The 26,174-nt window shown below is 43.3% G+C and overlaps 3 protein-coding genes across 10 annotated transcripts in view; all 3 read right to left on the bottom strand.

Annotated features, from left to right (window-relative positions):
• Positions 1–11,262, bottom strand: part of RAB27A (RAB27A, member RAS oncogene family) — an 82,268-nt gene extending 71,006 nt beyond the window's left edge. The window contains exons 1-4 of one of the 8 annotated variants that reach the window (XM_069596469.1): positions 10,742–10,857; positions 7,571–7,722; positions 5,212–5,352; positions 5,009–5,108 (exon numbers count right to left, since the gene is read on the bottom strand). The gene's annotated coding sequence lies outside the window, so the exon portion shown is untranslated. The other 7 variants (XM_069596467.1, XM_069596468.1, XM_069596472.1 and 4 more) reach the window with 7 other exon arrangements.
• Positions 11,263–22,963: 11,701 nt separating this feature from the next.
• On the bottom strand, positions 22,964–24,994 carry PIGBOS1 (PIGB opposite strand 1). The gene is made up of 2 exons (XM_069596476.1): positions 24,742–24,994; positions 22,964–23,663 (listed from the first exon to the last, which is right to left on the bottom strand). Exon 1 carries the CDS (start codon positions 24,923–24,925, stop codon positions 24,761–24,763), a length of 165 nt encoding a protein of 54 aa, XP_069452577.1. The 5' UTR covers positions 24,926–24,994; the 3' UTR covers positions 22,964–23,663; positions 24,742–24,760.
• Positions 22,964–26,174, bottom strand: part of CCPG1 (cell cycle progression 1) — a 69,233-nt gene continuing 66,022 nt past the window's right edge. The window contains exons 12-13 of the transcript XR_011258231.1: positions 24,742–25,000; positions 22,964–23,663 (exon numbers count right to left, since the gene is read on the bottom strand). The gene's annotated coding sequence lies outside the window, so the exon portion shown is untranslated. The remainder of the gene's footprint in view (positions 23,664–24,741; positions 25,001–26,174) is intronic.

Below are 26,174 nucleotides of genomic sequence, written 5' to 3'. Positions count from 1 at the left end.
AAACAGCACATTGGGCCATCTCTGGAGTACAGAATCAGCAGCTCTGGGCTGAACTGAAAATCTGTATTTCTAACAAGTTCTTGGGTGGTGGTGGTGGTGGTGGTCTTGGAACCACACTTTGGTCATCTCTCTATTAAACTCAAACTGATCTGACACCTTGTAATAAAAAAAGGACAGCAACGCTAGAGGCATTTCCTGTTTGACACCAGACTGGTTAGTTACATGTCAATAAAGAAAAAAATAATAAAACCACAATTTCCGAGGCAGCCCCACCTCTGTCCCTGAAAATGTCTCACTACATTTTTGAATGGTGCAGAAAGAAGGCTGGGAGACTTGAGTGCCATCTCTCAGCCGCTCATGTGGGTACCCCTGAGTGAGACTCCTGATCTCTTTGAGCCTCAGTGTACTCACCTGGGGACAGAGGTGGGCTCAGTCACTGGTTCCCAAACCTGGTGGTGCACCATCCATCACTACAGCAGCATTTTAGATAAAACATGAATTCCCTAGCCCTAAAGCCAAGCCTAACAAATTAGAATCTCCTAAGAAGAGACTGAAAAACATGTGGTTTTGCATATGTTTTAAATAAAAGCTCCCTATGTGATTTTTGGACTTCCCTGGTAGCTCAGCTGGTAAAGAATCCACCTGCAATGCAGGAGACCCCAGTTTGATTCCTGGGTGGGAAAGATCCCCCGGAGAAGGGATAGGCTACCCTGTCCAATATTCTTGGGCTTCCCTGGTGGCTCAGATGGTAAGGAATCTGCCTGCAATGCAGGAGACCTGGGTTCAATCCATGGATTGGGAAGATCCCCTGGAGGAGGGCATAGCAACTCACTCCAGTATTCTTGCCTAGAAAATCCCCATGGATAGAGGAGCCTGGCAAGCTGCAGTCCATGGGGTCACAAAGAGTTGGACCCATCTGAGCAACTAAGCACAGCACAGCACATGTGATTTTCACAGGCAGCCAGTTCTGAGCAACTATCCCCACGGTGATCTTTCAGGCCCCTTCCAGGACTAAAGCCTGGATCTTTTGATTTCTAAGCCCCTATGCCAGAGTCTGTGCTTACCAAGTAGCTTTGTCCTATTTTATTTGTTTCCCACAGAGTTCATACTACTAGAGGATCTGAATACATTCGTCTTGAAAGAAAAGAAACTAGTCTGCTTAACACTTCCATTTTTCTCATGTATCAAACTGACATTTAGGTTTTAATTTTAAAAAATAAAGTCCAATGCTTAATAGCACAAAATAAACAACCCAATCAAAAACTCAGCAGAAGACCTGAATAGACACTCTTCCAAAGAAGACATACAAATGGCCAAGAGGCACACGTAAAGATGTTCAACATCGCTAATTATTAGAGAAATACAAATCAAAACTACAATGAGATATTACCACACACTGCTAGAATGGCTGTTATCAAAAATTCATAAGCAATAAATACTGGAGAGGGTATGGAGAGAAGGGAATCCTCCTATACTGTTGGTGGGAATGTAAACTGGTACAGCAAGTATGCAGAACAGTAGGAAGGTTCATTAAAAAAATAGAGCATCCACTCCTGAGCATATATCTGGAGAAAAACATGATTCAAAAGGTTACATGCACCCCGGTGTTCACTGCGGCACTGTTTACAACAGGCAAGACATGGAAGCAATTTAAACATCCATCGGCATTGGAATGGATAAAGATGATGTGGTATATATATATAATAGAATATTACTGGCCATTAAAAAGAATGAAATAATGCCATTTGCAGCAACATGGATAGACCTAGAGATTGTCATATTCAGTGAAGTCAGACAGAGAAGGAAAATATATGACATCCCTTATATGTGGAATCTGAAAAGAAATGATACAAACAAACTTACAAAACAGAAAGAGACTCTCAGAGAATGAACTTATGGTTGCCAGGGGAAGGATGGGGAGAAGGGTTAGATGGTGAGTTTGGGACGGACATGTACACATTGCTATATTTAAAATGGATAATCAGCAAGGACTTTCTGTATAGCACGTGGAACTCCGCTCAGTGTTACGTGGCAGCCTGGATGGGAGGGAAGTTTGGGGGAGAATGGATACATACTCCCTTCTATGTTCACCTGAAACTATCACAACATTGTAAATCAGCTATACCCCAATACAAAATAAAAAGTTTAAAAACAATTTGGTCACAGCAGGGGAGGGAGAAGGTAGGAAGACCTGAGAAAGTAGTACTGAACCATATATATTACCATATGTAAAACAGACAGCCAGTGGGAATTTGCTGTGTGATGCAGGGAACCCAAAGCCGGTGCTCCGTGACAACCTAGAGGAGCGGGATGGGGAGGGAGGTAGGAGGGAGGTTTAAGAGGGAGGGGACATGTGTATGCCTGTGGCTGATTCATGTTGATGTATGGCAGAAACCATCACTATACTGTAAAGTAACCATCCTCCAATTAAAAAATAAATAGTAAAAAGTGTAAAAACAACAACAAAACATAAAGTCCAATGTAGGAAAAAATAGGAATTAACCCAGGCCATGCAATCTTCTCTCACACCAACTTCCTAGTCACCTGCTCTATCATTCATTCACTATCACCTTAGCACCTCCCATGTGCCAGGCACTATTTTAGGCGACAAGTATCCAGAATTTCACGAACAAAGTCCCTGCTGTCACAGAGAGAACAATTAGCAGAAAGAGATAGATAACGTTAACACAGAGATAAAATAACTTCAAACAGTAAGAAGTCCTGTGAAGACCATGAAGTATAATAGGATAGAGGCTGACTAAAGACTACTTCCAACAGAGTGATCAGGGATTACTCTGCTGCCAAGGGACCACCCTGGTGAGAATCTAGAGAAAAGAATGGTGGGCAAGTGCAGATGCTCTGAGGAAGGCAAGAGGTTGGCGTTTTTAAGGAATAGAAAGGGAGGAGGCACAGGGATGGCTGAGGACCAGGAGGCCAACAGGGCTCAGATCATGGAGACACTTACAGATCACGGTTAGAACGTGTGGATCTTACACCAACCACAGTGGTAAGTGACTGGGGAATTTAAAACAGAAGAAGGATATGATCTGATTTACACTTTTAAAACTATCACTGGCTTTGCATGAGGAATGGGTTATGGGGAGGCAAGGGTAGCTAGAATGAGACCAGAAAAACAGCAGTCCAGGCAGGAAACAATGGTGGCCTTTAACTGGCAGCTAGTACATAGCCATAGCAGATGCTCAGATGTTTCTGGACTGCTTTAACATAGATGAAAATCATTAATATATTTGTTTCACTTCCTGTGATATTTCACAGGAGTCCAAGGGAGAGACACTGCTGGTTACAATTAAGAAACATTAGCACAGGGGCATAGAAAGAACCAGCAGACTTGTCTTCTGGAATCCTCTCTGCCATCAGTTTGTCATGTGACCGGGGGCACAGTTCTGAACCTGTCAGATGGAGGAGAGGCTGAGCTCCCTGGCTTCTAAGGTGCCTACCAGCCCTTAAGTTACATGATGCTGTAAGTGTAACAAGTGAGGTTTCCTTATCTGGGTGGCAAGAGGGGCTGCTGACTCAGAGTTGGGGTTTTTGCCATTGACTTTGAATCTCCCAGAAAGGCTCTCGATAAGCAGGAAATGGGGTTTCCATGAAGAAATTGTCCAGTCTTGCTATTTCCTTGGGAAACTCTGGGATCTGGGGCACCTCTAGTACAAAGGTATAATGATCAGCTGGGACTCTGCGGAGTAGACGCTCCCGGGCACCTGAGAGCCCGCTGTGTTGAGGGGCTGAGGGCCCCGTCTCTGAGGAATTCAGGGGCCAAGCCCTCAGTCACAGCCCTCCCTGAGGACTTGCTGCCAGCCTTCCACCTGCATTCAATCATACAGCACCCAGGCCCTGCCGCCTGGCTCTTGCTTCCTACTGGCAGACTGTCTCCACACTGTCCACTCCCCTCACATGGCCCACCGGGCACCCTGGCGAGGACCTCAGCCCGGGATCCCTAAGGGCAGGGCCCTCAATCCTAACTGCCCATCAGAATCCCCAGTGGAGATGTAAAGTGCATACACATGGATGTAAAATGCATACACACAGATGTATGTAAAATATACACACATAGATATAAAATACATACAATAGAGATGCCTGCACCCTACCCCATATCTGATGACTCACTCAGAAGTGAGCGTAAGGGAGAGGTTAGAAAGGCCACAGAAGAGGAGTTAGGCTTAGTTCACTTTACATGATGAAGAGAACGTGGACTTTAGGAAACTGCAGGCCAGAGCGGTTCCACAACATGTCTAACGCAGGGTTTCTCTGCCTTGACCCACTGACATGGTGGGCAGGATGACTCTTTGTATTGAGGGGCTGTCCTGTGCACTTTGGGGTGTTTAGAGGCATCCCAGGTCTCTGCCCACTAAATACCAGCAACTCCCCAGGTATGGCAACCAGCCACATCTCCAGATGTTGCTCAATGCCCCCTTGAGGAAGAAGGAGTTGAAAACAGCCTAATTAAGAACCGCTAGTGTAATACCACTTAGTTAATTATTGGCAAAGTTAGAAACTAAAAACCGATCCACTAGTTCCTGGCGGAGTTGGTTCCTCCACACTGAAGCAGGAATTCTGGCACACAGGGCTGAGTCATCCCCCAAGGAAATACCACAACCTGCTCTGCGGCCTAAGTGGAGCGGGGTGATGAAGAGCTGACCTTGCCCCTGACGAAGGAAGTCCAGCTTGGAATGGCCAGTAGCTGATCTGGCCATGTTTGGTCTCTAGCATCCGACTGGAAGGACGACACCTTATCTTTTCAAGGACTGCTAGACCTCTTTACTCATCCCTGGGGTTGCTCCCTTGCAACAATGAGATTCATTATGAAAATCAATCACACTGCAGGAAACAAAGGAAATCCTGACCGCACCCTTGGATTATATTTTAAAATTCTCAGGTATCTTAAACGGACATTTAATCAAGACCTATTTCTGTATGTCTCATTCCTTCCTGTATTCGAACTAATACAGCAAGAATAATAATAATAATAATAATAAAACCTTACCATAAGCTTCCGTTAGCTGATTGAGGCACTGTTTTTGTGTCAAGTAATACAAATACACAGGCGATAAGTAACCAGCCGTATGCAGATAAGACTCAACCAGCTGTCCACGTGGTGGGATCAGAGCAAGACAGATGAGAAGCAGTTAATAAGAATGAACAGATTTTTCGGTCTCTTGGCAACCAATTTTATTATTATGCTCTGACCTGGCAGCTGGTAAGGCTTTATATGAATTAATCAACAGGCTATGAAAAAACAGGATTAGTGGCTCTGAAATATGGTATTCTCGCAGCAGTCAGAGGAAGGTGCTTTTTCCTAAGGCCACTTTCTTAAATAAGTAGAGATAACTGTAAAACAGTAAGCAAATTGTGTTTTAAAAGAACACATCTCTAAAGAGGAAGTTACATACACCTATCTATTGCATCAATCCTTAACATGTATCTTCCATATCTGTTCTACCAAATTACAAGAAGATACAGAATGTCAAAGGACTAGGCCACTCAAAGCAGGCACCCTTCAGTGAGACAATACTTGGTGGTTGTGGAATTATTCTCAGCCAAGTCCTCCTGAATCAAAGCATCTTACAGTAAACACTCACAGGGGATGAGAATAATAACCAGACCTTAGGAGGAATAAAAATACATGGAAATATGGGATTTCTGGCATCACCACAGGCATACAACCAACGGTGGCTTTCAACGGCCCTGTGGTTCTCAGAGAGAAGTCAAGCGTGTCCTTGAGGGTGGCTTTGCCTGCCACACAGCAGATTCAAGGGCCAGAAGGGCAGCAGGACAGTGCAGCGATATGGGAGGGAGGCAACAGCAGTGACTAAAGATCAGCACGAAAACATAAGCAACTACATGTGACCTCTCAAGGGGAGATTCTGTGCAGCAGACTAACCACTGGACCCAGAGTTCCAGTTCTGGCCCTACCACTAACTGTGTGATCTTAGAAAATGACAACATCTCTGGAGAAAAATTTCCTTCACCACAAAACACTAGAGGGAAATGGAATCTTCTCCCACTGTCCTCTAATTCTAATAATCCTTGGGTTTACACGCCCTCTTCTTCCTAAGATGGACACATGTGCAATTAGCAAAATGAGCCATAGCTCAGTTATTCTGTGGACATTATCATGATCAATGCATTTCCTGCCCCAAAACATAAATTTATCAGACCAGAGTTACAATATTACCAAATATTGCATGGGACATACTTATAGTAAAATATTATTTGTTGTTCATCCAAATTATTTTTTAATCTGGCACACTACCTCTGACTCCACATTCAAAGTGTAATCTCAGCTTTCAAAAGTCTGATTTCATACAGGTGGGTGGTTCCAAGTGTGGCTGAAGCACTAAATATGAGGCCTTCTCATGGGTCACATACACAGAGGCAAAAAATAAAACAAAACAAAAGCAGGCAAGGAAGAATGACTTGCAACATTTGTTTTGAGTAGGTGAGGCATCAAATTTTATTAAGCAGTGAGTAGAATATCAATGTTAGTAGACCTCAATCATACAGGGAAAAGAATGTGGTATACTGCCTGACCAGACAGGAGCCCAAAACAAGACGGATGGAACAAGACGGATGCTCACAGCTCCACTCCTCTCACCTTCTGGACACAAAGTTAATTGCAAACCTTTTATCTCTTCCTCCAACTCAGTGCTCATGCCTGCTCCCCAGATAATCAGCTTAAGGGAAACCAGACCATAAACTGGAACTTCCTGACTATGAGGCAGAGGAATAAATATGATCAAGCAAAACCTGCATACAGCATATAAAGCGAAGGCAGTGAAAGGGGAAAATCCCTCTCTTCAGAAGGCAGTCTTGTTCTAACAATAACAAGACAATCTTGCTGCATAGAGGCTCACAATTCGTTTTTTAAATTGTGGGCCACTTTTTAAAATATATAATTTTATTTTCTTATTTATTTTTGGCTCCAAAGCACAGGTTCAATAATTATGTCACACAGGTTTAGTTGCTTGGCAGCATGTGGGATCCTCCTAGACCAGGGATCGAACCTGCATCTCCTGCATTGGCAGGCAGATTCTTTACCACTGAGCCATCAAGGAAGCCCGTCAGCCAGCTTTATTGGGGTATAACTGAGATATAACATTGTAAGATATTTAAAGTGTACATCACGGTGATTTGACATATGTATACATTTTGAAAGGGATTCCCCCACCTATCAAGTTAGCTAGGGCTCGCATTATTTACATCCACACACATATACATGCCATGGGTGTAAAAAGAATCCTTTCTCATAGTTTGTAGTGAATATTAGATACGGCATATTCCAAGATAGGTTAAACAATGGAAAGCTAGTTCAATTTTTAAAATACCACAGTGATTACTATACTCTCCAGGCCAGTTAATTCAATTTTCAATGAGAAAGGTCGGCAGGAAACCTCTCTCAACTCTAGCCAATACTGCTTTATCAACAACAGCAGGATGAGGTAGACTAAAACAAGATACTTAAACATCTACAGACCGAGAAAAATTGAATATATAGACTAGAGGTTTCTAATGATGAAAGCAAATCCAAGTTTATTCATTAACTTACGGGCACATTCAGCAAGAGTTTATTGAACACTTCTTTTGTCTATGATAGCTTGCAGTACAGGGATCACAAAGGAGATGAAGCCATGCTCTGCCTCCAGGATATTACAATCTCATCATGGAAATAAGGCCACATATGCATTCTCAGTTGACAGTCTGAAGTCATCATGCAATTAAAAGTCAAAATGAGTCTCATAATTGGAAATTTCAGTTAGAAGCCACAGAAAAATTAAATTCACTGCTCTACAAAATATTCATCAGGAAATGAAACTCCATTTTCTCAAATTTCCAAGGAATTTCACTCTCCCTAGATCAGCACAAGAAACCAAATCACTAGAGACAGGTGCTGAAGGCCTCCTCCCAGTCTGCCCAGGTCCTGCCCTCAGTCGGGAAGGACCCAAAGTCCTCACCTTTCTGCTTTGTTTGACCTTTCTCTTCCTTTGTTTGACCTTTGTTTGACCTTTCCCTTTCCAAGAAGAGTAAGGCCATTCTCTGCAGGGAAAAAAGTAGATAGAAAAGGAGAGAAGGAGGAGTTGGTGTAGCTATGGACACTGCGAATGGGAAGGAAGAGTGAGAAAGAAATAGCAGAGTGATCCCCATTTCTCAGCTTCTCACTCCCTTTTCATTCACTCAATGAGTTTTTTTCTTTTTTTTTTTAGGGTTTAATCTGTGCCAGAAACCATTCCAGGTGCTACCTCCACCACAGCAAACAAGACAAATTCCTGACCTTCATGGAGCTTGTACTCTACCAGTGGGACACAGATGTGTGTGTGTGCAATGACAAAGAACGCTACAGACACTCTAAAGCAAAATAAGGCAAAGAGGAAGAAAATGTTGGGGTGAGGGGTGGGGGACACTAATTTAGATGGGATGGGACAAGAAAGCATCTCTAAAGAAATGACTCGATTTGAATGAAATGAGTGAGTAAGCAGTGCAGACTTTTGAAGGAAGAACATTCCAGAAAGAGGAAACAGCAAAGGTCCTGAGGTGTGGCTGAAGGCGAGTGAGAAAAGAGGGGAGTGATGGAAGGTGAAGCCACATACCCCGTAAGGGACTGCAGGCGACAGAGGTGTCCCTCTGGTATAACAAGCCACCAGTGAGTTTTGAGCACAGGACTGAGTGACATAAATGGCTTCGGCAACTTTGTCGAGAACAGACCATAGAGCGGTGACGGTGGAAGAAGGCTGGGCCTGTGGGAGGCTTTGGAGTAACCCAGGTTGGCAAATGAAGGGAACCTGGTGGGAGCAGTGAAAGTGTTACAAAATGGTTCCTATCCTAGATGCAGTTTCAAAGCAGAACTAATGAACTCTGCTCAGAGACTAGATGTGGGGTATGAGACCAAGAAAAGAGTCAGGGGTGACCCCAGGGTGTTTAGTCTGAGCACCTGTAATAATGAAGTTGCCATTAATTGAGGAGATAGGCGAGATGGAGGGAAAAGCAGGTTTGGAAGAGGAAAATGAAGAGTCTGGTTCCTAGAGACCGTTGCCCACTTCAACACCCTTGCATCTGTTGTAAAATCAGGCAACAGCAATTGAGATGCTGATCCTAAATTACATATGGAAATTCAAGGGACCCAGAATAGCCAGAACGGTCTCAGAAAAACAAAGTGGGAGGACTCACACTTCCCCATCTCAAAACTTTGCGCTTACATAGTTAATAGAGGCGAGTATGACGCTAGCATAAGGATAGACATGCAGCTCAATGCAGTAGGACTGAAAGTCTAGAAATAAACCCTCACGTTTACTGTCAATTTATTCTCAACACAGGCACCAATGGTATTCAAAGGGGGAAAAAATAATCTTTTCAACAAATGGTGCTGGGAGAACCTGATGCCCACATGCAAAAAACTGTTAACACTCCTACCTCACACCATGTACAAAATTAAAGCAAGCCAAAGATGGAAATGTAAGAGCTAAAACTAACAACTCTTCGAAGAAAACATAGGCATAAATCTTCAGGACTTTGGATTGAGCAATGCTTTCTTAGATTTGACACCAAAAGCGCAGCGAGAAAAGAAAAAATTAGTTATACTGCATCAAAATTAGTAAAATCAAGGCAGGTCATGGAAATTAAGGGAGGGAGGGAGTAAGAAAGAATAAAGGAAAGAAAGTAGGAGTGAAAACTAACATAAAATACAGATCCTCAGGCAAGTTTTTTCGGCACTACATTAGCCTTTCTTTACTTGTAACCATCTGCAAAAACTCTGTCTTCCAGACTGTGTTTTTCCCCTAAAACAAGTTTCTAAGAAGGCATAAATAAATCAATAAAACAGGAACAGTGGAGCACCAACAAACTAAACCACCGATAATTATAGAAACTTTATACAGCATAAGAGGATACCTCCAACCTCTGACTGATAAGCCAATCCCAAAGTTAAGAATCCATCCAGTAGGGGAAAATAGCTGTTAGTGCACAGAAGACCTGTGAGACAGAGGATCTAACAGATGACGCTGAGGCCATGCAGGTGGCCCGCAGGAGCCAAAATGATGGGAAGGCAAAGCCATGGGTTCACAAGACTTCCTTCACTTCAGGCCTGACTTTGCTTAATCCGTGATCTATTGGGACAGCGACAAAAGCTTTGGCAAGAGTTACCGAAACCTGTCATCACATCGGCCCTACCGCCAGTCAAGACAGAAGGGCCTGACTGCCTGGTAGGGTTTTCTGGCTGGCTGGCAGGGAAAGGGCTGGGGGGAACCCTCTCCCACCCAGACAGTTTGCAGTCCAGACCCCGCCCAACAAAGGTGTCAAGACTTTATAAATCATTCAACTGACAAAACCGAAGGAAGGAAAGAATTAGAGAGGCCGTGCAGGAGCCTCCTCTCCTGCCTGAGAAGTTTCCTTCCTCCCACCCCGCCACCTCCATGCGGCCCCTAGCACCTGGATGCGCCGGGAGGTGACCTCAGCCCCATCCCAACCTGGGACTCCGCCTAATCGGCACCTCGCCCAAGCTGACCCCTACCCCCGCGATTGTCATCGTAGAGTTTGTGCTGAGGGCGTGGGAGAAGCAAAGAAGCTTCTCCGGTGGGCTCTGCCTCCCAGAGAGCGGAGAGTAGCTGCAACCCCAACACCCGGCCCCAGGGCCAGACCCTGGGTGCGCCCGCTCCGTCGCGCTGCCCCGCGGGGGGCCCGGCGCCCCGAGCCCGAGCGTGCCTCCCAGCCCGCGCCTCCGCCTCACCTGCTCCGCCCGCGGTCCCCACGCCGCTCTGTCTCTGCGCGCGCCGCGTCCACCCGCTGCCGGCCTTTTCGGGTCCTTGGCGGGTATTTTCCGTCTGGCCCCACATCACTTCCCGTAAAGGAGCGCGAGGTGGGGGCGGGACCTCCTCCCCGCCCTCCACCTCCCGCTTCCTCCCGTCACTTCGAGGCGCACCCCGGCCAGACAGGGCGAGCGCGCCGCCCCCAGCCCCTACGTACCTGCCCAGGGGGCCGACACAAAGTTCCCCACTCGCCTCTTTTAGCCCAAACCCGGTCTCCACTGTTCTTTCCTGGAGGGGTTGTTTTCGTTTCGAGACATAGGGATGACATTTAAAAACTGCTCTGGGATCAGGCCACTATAGGTTATAGTTTGGTGCCGCTCGCCAAGTCTCCTCCCTCAAAGGCATTTTCTGCAGGTGTTTTCAGGGCGTCAGGTCAGTATCTGTCTCTGGTGGCCACAGGTGCTGAGCGGTTGCAAAGTCGGCCCTGAGACCTACGGCTCCTGAGGCCCTAAGCGAGGATCTGAGGATCTGAGGGGCGGACTCCCGGCTTGCAGGGACTGCCCACTTGGTCTGGCTTCCCCGGGGGCCAGATCCGCGTTGGGCGTCCTGGCTTTGCCACTGTCCATCCGGCCCCGCCAGCTCCTCACTCGGGTAGCCTGGCATTGATGTTCTGGAGTGAGGGAAACCTCTGGGATACTTGAGAATGACTGGATGACTGGGGCGAGGTGGGGGGTGGGCCGTCAGAAAGGGTAGTTAAGTGGGGTAGTAAACAGGGTCTCTGCTCTTGAACAGTCGAGTTCAGATGACAAAATCTCTCTTACTTAAATTTCCAAGTATTAGAGCAATTCTTTAAAATTAAAAAAATAATAATACTTGAAAGACTGGCGCCTGTAGCGAGATATCTGCGAGCCTCTGCTGCCCCCTAGCGGCTTCCGCCTCTCAGTGCCGACGGCTTTCTGTGGGCCGCTTGGATCTGTGGCTGTGAGGCAGAGGTGGGAAGCTTCAGGCGCGCAGGTTCTCACTGCTACTGCTGCTGCTGCTAAGTCGCTTCAGTCGTGTCCGACTCTGTGCGACCCCATAGACGGCAGCCCACCAGGCTCTGCCGTCCCTGGGATTCTCCAAGCAAGAACACTGGAGTGGGTTACCATTTTCTTCTCCAATGCATGAAAGTGAAAAGTGAAAGTGAAGTCGCTCAGTAAGTGTCCAACTCTTTGTGACCCCATGGACTGTAGCCTACCAGGCTCCTCCGTCCATGGGATTTTCCAGGCAAGAGTACTAGAGTGGGTTGCTATTGCCTTCTCCACCAGGTTCTCATTAGAGGCGCCAAATTCCTCCTCCAGTGCCCTCAAGGTCTGAACAGCGATTTTGGGGCCTACCTTGTGAGCTTTCAGGCAAAGCATTTTTTATTTATTACTTTTTAAAATTTTTGACCGCATCAGGAGGTATCTGGGATCTTAGTTACTGATCAGAGACCCTGCATTGGAAAAGCAGAGTCTTAACCACTGGACTGCCAGGGAAGTCCTTAGGCAAAGCATGTCTCAACCAAATAACGAATGAAGCAGGGCAAAGGCTAACAGTTTTGCCAAGAGAATGCACTGGTCATAGCAAACACCCTCTTCCAACAACACAACAGAAGACTCTACACATGGACATCACCAGATAGGCAACACCAAAATCAGATTGATTATATTTTTTGCAGCCAAAGATGGAGAAGCTCTATACAGTCAGCAAAAACAAGACCAGGAGCTGACTGTGGCTCAGATCATGAACACTTTATTGCCAAATTCAGACTTAAATTGAAGAAAGTAGGGGAAACCACTAGACCATTCAGGTATGACCTAAATCAAATCCCTTATGATTATATAGTGGAAGTGAGAAATAGATTTAAGGGACTAGATCTGATAGGTAGAGTGCCTGATGTACTATGGACGGAGGTTCCTGACACTGTACAGGAGACAGGGATCAAGACCATTCCCATGGAAAAGAAATGCAAAAAAGCAAAATGGCTCCCTGGGGAGGACTTACAAATAGCTGTGAAAAGAAGAGAAGCAAAAAGCAAAGGAGAAAAGGAAAGATATAAGCATCTGAATGCAGAGTTCCAAAGAATAGCAAGAAGAGAGAAGAAAGCCTTCCTCAGCGATCAATGCAAAGAAATAGAGGAAACAACAGAATGGGAAAGACTAGAGATCTCTTCAAGAAAATTAGAGATACCAGGGAACATTTCATGCAAAGATGGGCTCGATAAAGGACAGAAATGGTATGGACCTAACAGAAGCAGACGATATTAAAAAGAGGTGTCAAGAATACACAGAAGAACTGTACAAAAAAGATCTTCACCACCAAGATAATCATGATGGTGTGACCACTCACCTAAAGCCAGACATCCTGGAATGTGAAGTCAAGTGGACCTTAGAAAGCATCACTACTAACAAAGCTAGTTGAGGTGATGGAATTCCAGTTGAGCTCTTTCAAATCCTGAAAGATGATGCTGTGAAAGCGCTGCACTCAATATGTAAGCAAATTTGGAAAACTCAGCAATAGCCACAGGACTGGAAAAGGTCAGTTTTCATTCTAATCCCAAAGAAAGGCAATGCCAAAGAATGCCCAAACTACCGCACAATTGTACTCACCTCACACACTAGTAAAGTAATGCTCAAAATTCTCCAAGCCAGGCTTCAGCAATACGTGAGCTGTGAACTTCCTGATGTTCAAGCTGGTTTTAGAAAAGGCAGAGGAACCAGAGATGAAATTGCCAACATCCACTGGATCATCGAAAAAACAAGAGAGTTCCAGAAAGACATCTATGTCTGTTTTATTGACGATGCCAAATCCTTTGACTGTGTGGATCACAGTAAACTGTGGAAAATTCTGAAAGAGATGGGAATACCAGACCACCTGACCTGCCTCTTGAGAAACCTATATGCAGGTCAGGAAGCAACAGTTAGAACTGGACATGGAACAACAGACTGGTTCCAAATAGGAAAAGGAGTACGTCAAGGCTGTATATTGTCACCCTGCTTATTTAACTTATATGCAGAGTATATCATGAGAAACGCTGGGCTGGATAAAGCACAAGCTGGAATTAAGATTGCTGGGATAAGTATCAATAACCTCAGATATGCAGATGACACCACCCTTATGGCAGAAAGTGAAGAGGAATTAAAAAGCCTCTTGATGAAAGTGAAAGGGGAGAGTGGAAAAGTTGGCTCAAAGCTCAACATTCAGAAAACGAAGATCATGGTTGGTCCCATCACTTCATGGGAAATAGATGGGGAAACAGTGGAAACAGTGTCAGACTTTTATTTTGGGGGGCCTCCAAAATCACTGCAGATGGTGACCGCAGCCATGAAATTAAAAGACGCTTACTCTTTGGAAGAAAAGTTATGACCAACCTAGATAGCATATTCAAAAGCGGAGACATTACTTTGCCAACAAAGGTCTTGTTTTGTCAAGGCTATGGTTTTTCCAGTAGTCATGTATAGATGTGAGTTGGACTGTGAAGAAAGCTGAGTGCCGAAGAATTGATGCTTTTGAACTGTGGTGTTGGAGAAGACTCTTGAGAGTCTCTTGGACTGCAAGGAGATCCAACCAGTCCATTCTAAAGGAGATCAGCCCTGGGTGTTCTTCGGGAGGAATGATGCTAAAGCTGAAACTCCAGTACTCTGGCCACCTCATGCAAAGAGTTGACTCATTGGAAAAGACTCTGATGCTGGGGTGGAATGGGGGCAGGAGAAGGGGACAACAGAGGAAGAGATGGCTGGATGGCATCACCGACTTGATGGATGTAAGTTTGAGTGAACTCTGGGAGTTAGTGATGGACAGGAATGCCTGGTGTGCTGTGATTTATGGGGTCACAGAGTCGGACACGACTGAGCGACAGAACTGAACTGAACCGAAGCAAAGTGAAATGTTTGGAAGTCCTAGTCCACCTGCTCCTCCTACCTGTTCTATCTCACAGATTCTTCTTGGATCACAAATTCCAGCTGTCTCAAGGCCACCTGCCCAATTCCACTATCCTTTTAGTCTATAACCACTCAGTTTGCATTACAGTACAATGAGCTTCTCAGATTACTTTAAAAAATCACATATAGGGTGAATCATATGAAGTTGCTAAATATTGAATACATATTTAATAGTTCCAGGCAAATACAATGCAGTAATCACAGAGTTGGGGATAAGAGATTCACTGTAGGGTGATGGTTTCAAGGGATAGTCCTTAGAGAAAAGCCATCAAACTGTCGTCAGTAGAGGTTAAAACAGGGAAAGTAGTTCCATGTTCATGTGTAGAGGAAGTCTTGGGAGTAACTGATCAGCTAAGATCTGCTGGGGGTGGGGGGAAGGGCACCAACAATGCAGCAGCAACTGCTAATGGTTCATATGATTCAAGGAGCGCTCAGCCCTCCCCACTCCTACAGCCAGGCAGGGCTGTCACCAGTTCACCAGGCAGGAGATCAGAAAACAGCGATGCTGGGGCTCATACATCACCCATTCTGTCATTCCATTCAGCAAGTGAAAACACTGTGTTAGGTCCTAGAGATGCAATAGTGAACAAGGCAAACTGGTCCTTGCCCTCAGTGATCCTGTCCTCAAAGAGATCAAGTTAACTTCTGTGCAGTGAGATAAGATCCTTGATAAGGGAAGTTGTTGTTCAGTGGCTAAGTCTGACTAATTGAAACACAAGTTAATTGATACCAGATCAATACTTCCCAGAGATAAGTGATGTATAGATTAAGGATGAATAAGTGGGGAAGGTGGGGTGGTTTAGTTGCTAAGTCGTGTCTCACTCTTTCGACACCATGAGGTTTAGCCTGCCAGGCTCCTCTGTCCATGGGATTCTCCAGGCAAGAATACCGGAGTGGGTTGCCATTTCCTTCTCCAGAGGATCTTCCCGACCCAGGAATCGAACCAGGGTCTCCTGCATTGCAGGCAGATTCTTCACCAGCTGAGCTACAAGGGAAGCCCTGGGGAAGGTGAGAGAAGAGAATTCTACGAAAAAGATCAGAAGCATGGCTTGGAGGCAAAAAAGAGAGAATGATATACTGGAGCAAATGAAAGCTCAGAAAAGCTGAAAAGAGTGGAAGGAGCAATCAAAGAAACTGGAGAAATAAGCAGAGGTTGGGTAATGAAGGACCCTGGAATGCTTATAATAAAGGCTAACATTTATTGACCATTTACTCTGAATCAGCCAATATGCTAAGAACTTTACATGTATCACCTCATTTACTTCTCACAATTGCCCTATGAAATAAGCACTATTCTTGTCTCCATATCACAGATGAGGAAAAAGCTCATTAAAGAGATAAGTAACCTCACCAGTTTTACATAGCTAATAAGTGGCAAAGCCAGGACCAGAATTCACAATGCCTTTTCTTAAGGGCTGTGAGGCTAAGAATTGGCTGGGAAGGCCAGTTAGCATGCTGAAATCCAAGTGAGGGGTAACAGTGATCTGGTTGAAGGGGGTGGCCGTGAGGATGAGGATGAATAGACAGAGTTGAGATACTTAGGAGAGTGAATCAAGAAGACTTGGTTGTAGGTGGGGAGGGAGAAGGAACTCATGGAAATGCTCAGGTGTCTGGTTTGGGCAACTAGGAACCCCTAAGCAAAAGAAAGCAACAGGTAGGAAGAGTGAAATCGACCATAATCAACAAGTTCAGGACATTTCAACTCTGACATGCCAGCACCAGCAGAACATCCAAGTGAAACTCTAGTATGCAGTTGAAAATGCTGGTCTGCAGTACAGAAGACATGAACTGGAGCTATTACCACTCAGATGTGAGAGGCAAAGTCTAGAAAATGTGCTGAAAGGGTAAAAAGGGGACTTGGTGCAGAATCCAGAGGATTGCTCAGTATTTAAGGCATGGGCAGAGGAAATTCAAAAAGGAATTTGAGAAAAGTGTATCCAGAGAAAAACAAGAGAAAGTTATTACAGAAACTGAATATATTAAACCTCAGTTAAGAGCTTGCTTGTTTTAACTGGGGCTGTCAAAATATTTTTGTTTATAAGCTACATTAACAAAACTTACCTTTCAAATATGTCCATTGCAAATGTCAAAGTATATTCTTAAGTATTTTGTATCTAGTTGTAAACATGTTAAACAATAAATTTTTCAGAAAATGTTCAAAAATAACACTTCATATTGGAAATAAACACTAAAAAAAAATAAAAAAACAGGGCCAGCTTGAAAGGATTCCAACTGACCAAATCTGGAACAATTTGAACATAAAAATAGTGATCATCAGGGTTGTCTTCATGGCCATGCAACCAGAACACCACACAGGGCCCAGGACACAGAATTATATTGCTGTGCAGTCACCATCTTAAAGTTGTCAATAATTTCATCTTTGAATTTGTGTCTTACAAGTGTAATCTGATGGTACAATGGAGCACGATGGAGGCTTGAAGCCTCTGTATGTACATGGCTCTGACTCCTGCCACTGCCCACACCTCTCTTCCTGATCCTGAGTCAATTCCTAGGCAGTGTCAACTACAAACTGGCACTTACCAAGAGCATCTGCCATCTGCCATCTGCCATGCGGAGACTGAACCCTATGCTGCTGATAGCTGTAGACCTTCAACAACCCCCGGGGGAGTTCAGTGTGGAGTGATGCACTCCCTGCTCCAGGGAATCCGGTGGGACAGGTCTTTAAATAGTTGGATGTTGGAGAAGGAAATGGCAACCCACTCCAGTATTCTTGCCTGGAGAATCCTGTAGACAGAGGAGCCTGGCAGGCTACAGTCCATGGGGTCACAAGAGTTGGACACGACTTAGTGCACTGTCTCACCCCAGAGATCCTGCCACATATACCACAAAAACGAAACATCCCCCAATGACCTTGGCCCCACTGTTCCAATCACTCCCAGGTGGGAATTCAGGCACATGTCCACAGAGGTCACAGACAACATACATACGGTTCTGTTATGTCCCATATATTACCCTTTCATGTCCCAAGGAAGACATTTTCTCTTAGAGATTTTCATTTAGTATATCTTTAAAAAATCTTGTGTTAAACTTGCCTCCATCTTTTTCTTGGGTAAGGACAACCCAGAAATGGCCCTTTTGTGTCTGTGATGTTGCCATTCACAGCTTTGATAGGCCTAGTACAATCTTGAGAACAGGGTTGCTGTATGCTGAATGTCAGACGGTAGCTCTTAGCTTTGCCTATCTTAGGTAGTTATGCTGTGCATTTTTTATTGGTGTACCATGTTTGATTTGTCCCTAATACCTTTGAAGTTTTTCTGAGAAATGAAATAATGCAACATGAACTTATTAAAATACATTTTAAGCCTTAAAAAAAAAATAAATAGTTGGATGTTTTTAGGAACAGATTTTATGATCTCAATCCTTGCACCTCCTCATACCTAGAGAAGCACTAAATCCCTTCATGGTGACATCAGATCCTCATGACTAACAAAAAGCCTTTTGTAAAATCAGTGCTTCATGGTTGAACTCCCCCTTCACCAAAACCTTATATATTGACTTTCCCCCACTGCTGCTTTGGAGCGGTCTCTCAGAGCTATCTGAGATGCTGCCTCCCAGGCTGCAGTCCTCATTCTGCCCCAAATAAAACTTAACTCACAACTCTTGTTACATCTTTTTTTAGTCGACAGTAGGTTGATAAGAAGTCCAGGGTCCCTGACGAGGAGATAGGGGTCTGGGGCTCTCAAGGAGGTGATAGGGGTCTGGAGTTCTCAAGGAGGAAAAAAAGCATAAACTTTTTTTTCTACATTGCTTTGTCTTAGTCAATATAACAATGTATCTTGCTTGAGGACATGTTTCTCCTTCTTGAGATCTTCTGACTAATCCCGTCATCTTAAAATGTATATTGTGGTAAGATCTTTCCATTGTTAGTTAATCCTGTTATCTTAAATGTAAATTGTGGGAGTGGGTCTGGTAAGACCTTGACAACCTTGAGATACTCTTTTGACTTACTGTAACAACCAATTGAAAAAGTATATAACTCCCTGGCTAAGACTAGCAAGGGAGCACTCTCTGTCCCCCTTCTGATGTCAGTCAGAAGCTTTCTCTGTCCCTTTTTATACTTTAATAAAACAGCTACACAAAAGCTCTTGAGTGATCAAGCTTGGTCCCTGGTCCCGATGCTACATCTTCTTCAGAGATCACGAATCCAACATTGTTCACTGTAAGCTATCAGTCCCCTGAGACCTGCATGGCCTTGCATTCACAACTCCAAAGCAGTGACTTGGTCACCTTCACTTGGGGAGGCCCATGCCATCACCTTCCACATGGCCAGGAGCCTGGGCATGAGTACAGAAGAGATCAGGATTGAGCCCATGCCCCATGGCACCATGGGGTGGGCAACAAGGCAGGTGTGCCTGCCCTAGTCTGTTAGCACCATAGTACATTCTATGTGCCACACAGCAGGGGCCTCCTGCCACCACTACCCAGGAATCAAGAGCACTCCAGCATGGGGGTTTGTAAACTCTGGGGGCTGCACACTCATCATGAGTTGGAGTAGTGGGTCCATGGAAAGAGACTGACTTTGAGAAGAGTTGACTTATTGGAAAAGACTCTGATGCTGGGAGGGACTGGGGGCAGGAAGAGAAGGGGAAGGAGATGACAGAGGATGAGATGGTTGGATGGCATCACAGACTCGATGGACCTGAGTTTGAGTGAACTCCAGGAGTTGGTGATGGATAGGGAGGCCAGGCATGCTGCGATTCATGGGGTCGCAAAGAGTTGGACATGACTGAGATCATGTCACCAAAACCAAACCCATGTCCATCGAGTCGGTGATGCCGTCCAACCATCTCATCCTCTGTCGTCCCCTTCTCCTCCTGCCTTCAATCTTTCCCACCATCAGGGTCTTTTCAAATGAGTCAGCTCTTTGCATCAGGTGGCCAAAGTATTGGAGTTTCAGCTTCAGCATCAGTCCTTCCAATGAACACCCAGGACCGATATCCTTTAGGATGGACTGGTTGGATCTCCATGCAGTCCAAGGGACTCTCAAGAGTCTTCTCCAACACCACAGTTCAAAAGCATTAATTCTTCGGCGCTCAGCCTTCTTCACAGTCCAACTCTCACATCCATACATGACCACTGGGAAAACCACAGCCTTGACTAGACGGACCTTTGTTGGCAAAGTAATGTCTCTATTTTTGAATATGCTACCTAGGTTGGTCATAACTTTGCTCCTAAGGAGTAAGCGTCTTTTAATTTCATGGCTGCAATCACCATCTGCAATGATTTTGGAGCCCAGGAAAATAGCCATTGTTTCCACTGTTTCCCCATCTATTTGCCATGAAATGATGGGACCAGATGCCATGATCTTAGTTGTCTGAATGTTTGAGCTTTAAGCCAGCTTTTTCACTCTCTTCATCAAGAGGCTCTTTAGTTCTTCACTTTCTGCCATAAGGGTGGTGTCATCTGTATATCTGAGGTTATTGATATTTATCCCAGCAATCTTGATTCCAGCTTGTACTTCCTCCAGCCCAACGTGTCTCATGATGTACTCTGCATATAAGTTAAATAAGCAGGGTGACAATATACAGCCTTGACGTACTCCTTTTCCTATTTGGAACCAGTCCGTTGTTCCATGTCCAGTTCTAACTGTTGCTTACTAACCTGCATATAGGTTTCTCAAGAGGCAGGTCAGGTGGTCTGGTATTTCCATCTCTTTCAGAATTTTCCACAGTTTACTGTGATCCACACAGTCAAAGGTTTTGGCATAGTCAATAAAGCAGAAATAGATGTCTTTCTGGAACTCTCTTGCTTTTTCCATGATCCAGTTTAGAAAAACAATGTTTGTGTGTACATAATATGTAAGCACATATATACAGAAAAATTAAAGCAAATGTGGATAAATGTTAGCATCTGTGGAACCTGGATAACAAGTATATGAAAAATTTTTATATTATTTTTGTACTTTTTAAGTCTGAAGTTATTTCAAAATAATGGCTAAAACTTTTTTTAGATTCTCTTCAGAAAATCCCATAGGATCAAGTCAAGTGGCCCCCTTGAAAATCTATCAGTCTTGGCTTTCCCTCTTTAACTTTCTTGTTCTCCCTATCTCGCCCTGCTGACCCTGGAGTCAAAATAATGGATTTGTGATGAGACTGCAGAACCACCACCTGCTGTCACCTGAAAGGTCCTGATGAGGCACTGGTGAGGAGGCCACTGACATGGATGTCCTTTATGAGCTGAGACTGACAGAAGATGCTGCAACAGGACTCCCAAGTTAGAAATAAAAGAATTTCCAAGTGGCAAAGATCTGATGGCAAGTCATAACTGCTAAAATGGGAAGCCAGGCTGGAGCGCACCCAGGGTGCCTTGACTTGATAGCATACAGGGATCTATGCCAACAGCTTAAAAGGTCACCGTATTCTGAAGGAAAAGACAGATGGGTGTTATTGTTTTGGGGAGAGAAAAGGGTGTTTCTTGACCCACATATTTTTAAAAGAAAATTAAGAATTAGTGAGCAGAAGGCTGTTGGTTTTCACACTGGGAATCAAGATCTTTTACCAGTTTCCTAATTTAAGTCATTTCATAAATTTAGACCCAATGATTGAAGAAGCTGTGTTTACCTGTGGAAGGACTCCTCAATGCCACAAGAATCTACCATAAACTTTCCTCTGCTCCTACCGAGAGACCCAAGGCCTTTAACCAGGACAAAATTCAGATCCTGTTGACTGCATGATCTGAGGCTGGTACAAGGAAGCTCTAAATGAAACCATAGTCCCTCAGTTTAGAGTGCAGGGTCACTGAGGGTGGGAAAAATGCAGGTTTAACCCAAATTTGTTTTACAGGAACCCTTTGTCATTCCTCCCCAAATTCAGGCCCATGGATAGGATATATAAATATATATATGTATACACACATATTCACACACATTTATATACACACTCAGTAGCCAGCAGGGACCTCACATTGATCTTACGGGAAGAGTCATGCCTTAGTCCATTCAGACTGCTATTAATAAATTCCACTAAATAAGTGGTTTAAACAACAGGTTTTTTTTCTCTGTTTTGAAGGCTGAGGTGTACAAGATGAAGGGGCTGGCAGAGGCAGATTCAGCGTATGATGAAGCCTCTTTTCCTGATTTGCAGACAGCCACCTTCTTGCTATATCCTTACATGGGCAAGAGAGAGAGCATGTCTCTGGTATCTTTTAAGGCACTAATCCCATTGATCCCATTTAAACATAGGTGGCTCTGATGGTAAAGAATTTGCTTGTAGTGCAGGAGACCCAGGTTTGATTCCTGGGTTGGGAAGATCCCCTGGAGAAGCAAAGGGCCAACCACTCCAGTATTTCTGCCTAAAGAATTCTGTGGACAGAGGAACCTGATGGCTACAGTCGATGGGGTCACAAAGAGTTGGACAGGACTCAGCGACTAGCACTACTATTAATCCCACTGACAAGGGCTCCACTCTCAGGACCTAATTACCTCCCAAATGCCCCATCTCCAAATACCCTCACAAGGGGATCAGGGCATCCCCCCTATGAATGGAGGGATGCATTCAGTCCATACTACATCATTATTGTATAAAGAACCAACTGAAAGCCTCTGAATCTGCTTTCCCTGACTATGACAGGGAAGCAATTCATGCAAGCAATTGCAGACATTAATGCCACCTTCAAATATATGAAGGATATAGGGGTGGGGCATCTCCACATTGCCATTCAAGTCACTTCTTTGGGCCTTGCAAAGACTAAACAGACGTTTTAGAGATGGACGGTGATGGTGGTCACACAACAATGTGAATATACTTAATGCCACTGAAATGTGCTTTAAAATCATAAAAATAATAAATTTTATGTTATGTATATTGTATACCACACACATATACTAGATGGATTATGGAAGAAAACAATGGACTACCCCAACTGCAGCTGCTACTCTGGAAGCAGTGGGGTTTCTTTCCTCCTCTCTGACAGTGTTTTTTTTTTTTAATGTGGCTGCATGAGGTATTCACTGCTATGCACAGGTTTACTCTAGTTGCAATAAAGCAGGGTCTTCTCACTGCAGTGGCCTCTCATTGCAGAGCACAGCCTCCAGCAGTTGCAGCATGTGGGCTCAGTAGTTGTGGCATGTAGGCTTTAGCTGTCCCATAGCACGTGTAATCTTTCCAGACCAGGGATCAAACCCATCTCCCCTGCATCAGCAGGTGGATTCTTATCTACTGGATCACCAGGGAAGCCCTCTCTGACAGTTTTATTGAGATGTAATCTCACACAATAAAGTTGTAAAGTGTGCAACTCAGTGGTTTTTAATATATTCACAAACACATCACTGAACACCACTATCTAGTTCCAAAACATTTTCATTATACTAAAGAGTAACGCTATATCCATTAGCAGTCACTCCCTATACCTTCTTCCCCTTAATCACTGGGAAATATTTAATACTAATCCACTTTGTCTCTATGCATTTACCTATCCTGGACATGTCATATAAATAGAATCACACAATATGTGGCCTTTTGTGCTCAACCAAGTAATATTCCATTGCGTGGATATACCATGATATGTTTATGCGTTCACTGGCTGAGACATTTGGATTATTTCCACTTTGGGGCTATTATAATAATGATGCTTTGAGTATTCATTTACAGATGTTTATACAGACATGTTTTCACTACTCTGGGATACACATCTAAAAGCAGAATCGCTGGGATATATGGTAACACTGTATGTTCTTCTTTTTGAGGAACTCCAAACTTTCACAATGGCCAAACTTGTTTTATATCCTCACCAGCAATATTCAAGGGTTTCAACTTCTTCACATTTCCATCAACACTTACTACTTCCTCTCTCTTTGACAGCAGTCATCCTAGTGTATGTGAAGTAGCATCTCACTATAGCTTTGATTTGAATGGCTATTTAGCAGCAGCAGCAGCAGCAACAGCAACAGCAGCAGCAGTAACAGCAGCAGCAGCAACAGTACCTTTATTGGAAAAAAAAAAATTGACTCATTCTCTGACAGTTGGTATGTGACTACCAGACAGGTGCATCCTTCTCAAAATGATCAAAAGTGGTTCAACTTCGCGTGATGTTAAATAGGATTATCATTGCTTGGGCAACAAGATGATATATTCGTGCCCATGGTTATGTGACATGCTCTAAATCAGCAGAATATAAAGAGACATCTGTGGCAACTGAGCAGAAGCTTACAATTTCATGCTTCCTCCCAGCCTCTCTCTCTTAATCCTATTACTTATACTGATCTCAACATAGATAGCTTATATTGTTATAATGAATTTATTTTTTAAAAAAAGAGTTGATTTACAGTATTTTGTATAATGTGATTACATATACGCTCTCACTGAAAATATAAAATCAGTTCTTAGCAATTTCCAAAAAACTCTTTAATTGTATGAATAGCTTCATAATAAATTAACTCTTCTATGATTGTGATTATTAATGCAAATTTGCCTAGTGAGTTAAGTAAACAGATCTGTGTCATGTTTGCCACCCTATGTGACACCATCTACCTTCTCAAAAACCTCTATTTAATTTGAGCCATCCTGATTCTCAATTTACACCTCCATTCTGCCTGGGATGAGAAAGCCAGGAATTGAAAGAGTGCTAAAGTATATTAAAGTAGGCTAATTGTAGGCTAATTGAGGTGCATTCTACATGAGGTAGTTGACTTGGTTAACTTCATTTACAAACAACTGTAAACACCGTTCCAGCTAGTTTATATACTCTAGACTGCCAACGTATAGGCCACACTCCCAGAAAAATAAGCCTCAACTAGGAAATAAAATATTCCTTAATACATTCATTTTTGCTTAAAATGAAACATACTTATAGATCCTGGTGAAAAGACAAAGAATGGCAAAAAGTAAAGTAAACATTAAAACTGACAGTGCTACTTTTAAAGCTAATTTAAAATCACTGTCAATAATATATTTACATTTAAAGTATAATTGATAACTTTTACTAGATTATTTACAGGGAATAACTTTTTGCTAGATTATTTATACTCAATGTATAATTTCAATGGAATTTTAAGCAATTACAGTTCAACTCCATGTAGTATCAACTTTTCTTCTCTTCTGAGTCTTGTACCAATTTCATCTTTTCTTTTAACTCCTTCTGATCTCTGGAATACTGTTCAAATATTGGTTGATAAATATATATTCCTCCAGCAATTCCAAGGATGCTAGCAAAAAGCAGTTGTGGAAAAGTCAATCTTCCAAACATTTTTTCATCAAACACTTCACAGCCCAAGGATGGTTCTAAAAAAACAAACTCCACATCCAGGAACTCTCTTCAGGTCTGTATACAAAGAAAATGGGAAGCAAAGCAGTAACTCAGTACAATATCCTTTATAAAGACTTCATGCCACAACTTTGCTCCTGCATAAACAGTATTTTTCTCATAATATGTAAATATGCTTTTTGATGTAACTAAAATAGGAATATAGATACAAAGGGAATATGAGAAATGAGGGTAAGGGGATGGTGTAAGATAAAGCTAAATGCTATTAGAGAATGTTTTCAGAGGTTTTAAACTGACACTTTATTAAATGGCAGAAGTGTGAAAAAATAGAGGAACATACTTTTTATGCCTTTAAAGATATACCAAAAAAAGGTATACTATTAAAAGAAACAGCCGTCCACAAAAGTTAAATGTGATTGCCAATCTCATCTGAAAGGGGCGAGATTTGTTACTTTTCATTATTAGCTCTTCTTTAGTATTTCATGACAATATGTGTGATTAAAAACAATTTTTAAAAACTAAAAGATTTTCTAGTTTCCTCTAATGCTATAGTAGATACAAAGTGACGTCACCTCTAAGTCATCTACCCTCCATTTTTGACAAAAAAATAAAATAGGGATTTCACTGGTTTTACTTTTAACAACTGAAGAGTTAAGATTCTAGAAGTTCTCAGAAAATTATATTCCTTGCAATAGTCTATAGTCTGATAAGTTCTATGGTTCGGAGATAGTAAGCACATATTTATAAACAGGTAAAACAGAGCGAATCATTTTTATGTTTTATTATAACAATATTTCACAGCATCCTAAGCCAGTCCCCGGGTCACAAAACTCAACAATGGCGGAGTAAATAGTAGCTTCTTCTTAATATATCGCTAAAATCGTAATTTACTATTTTTCTGGGGGGAAAAGTCTTTTTTCCTCCTGGACTCTACGCTTAACTAGATAAATGAGAACTTCACCAAGCATGTTTTGGTTCGATAACTACTGAGTGTAAGAAAAGGAGTCATTTGCAAGTCAGCTCCTTGTAAAACAATTAAACCGCAAGTAACTTCGGAAAGGTTCCCCTTCCGCCACTAATTCGCTAAATGACACTGACCAAGTCCTTTAACCTTTTGGGGGCCTCATTTTCCACATCTGTACAAGAGGCTAAATAACCCTTATCCCGCCTACGTCGCTCAACAGTCACTGCAAGATCACCCAAAGCATGCAACGTTACACCAACACTTCCA

The sequence above is a fragment of the Ovis canadensis genome, chromosome 7 (genome assembly GCF_042477335.2).
Source record: "Ovis canadensis isolate MfBH-ARS-UI-01 breed Bighorn chromosome 7, ARS-UI_OviCan_v2, whole genome shotgun sequence".
Taxonomy (NCBI): domain Eukaryota; kingdom Metazoa; phylum Chordata; class Mammalia; order Artiodactyla; family Bovidae; genus Ovis; species Ovis canadensis.
Note: the sequence above shows the minus strand (reverse complement) of the source record. Positions and strands in the feature narration are given on the sequence as shown.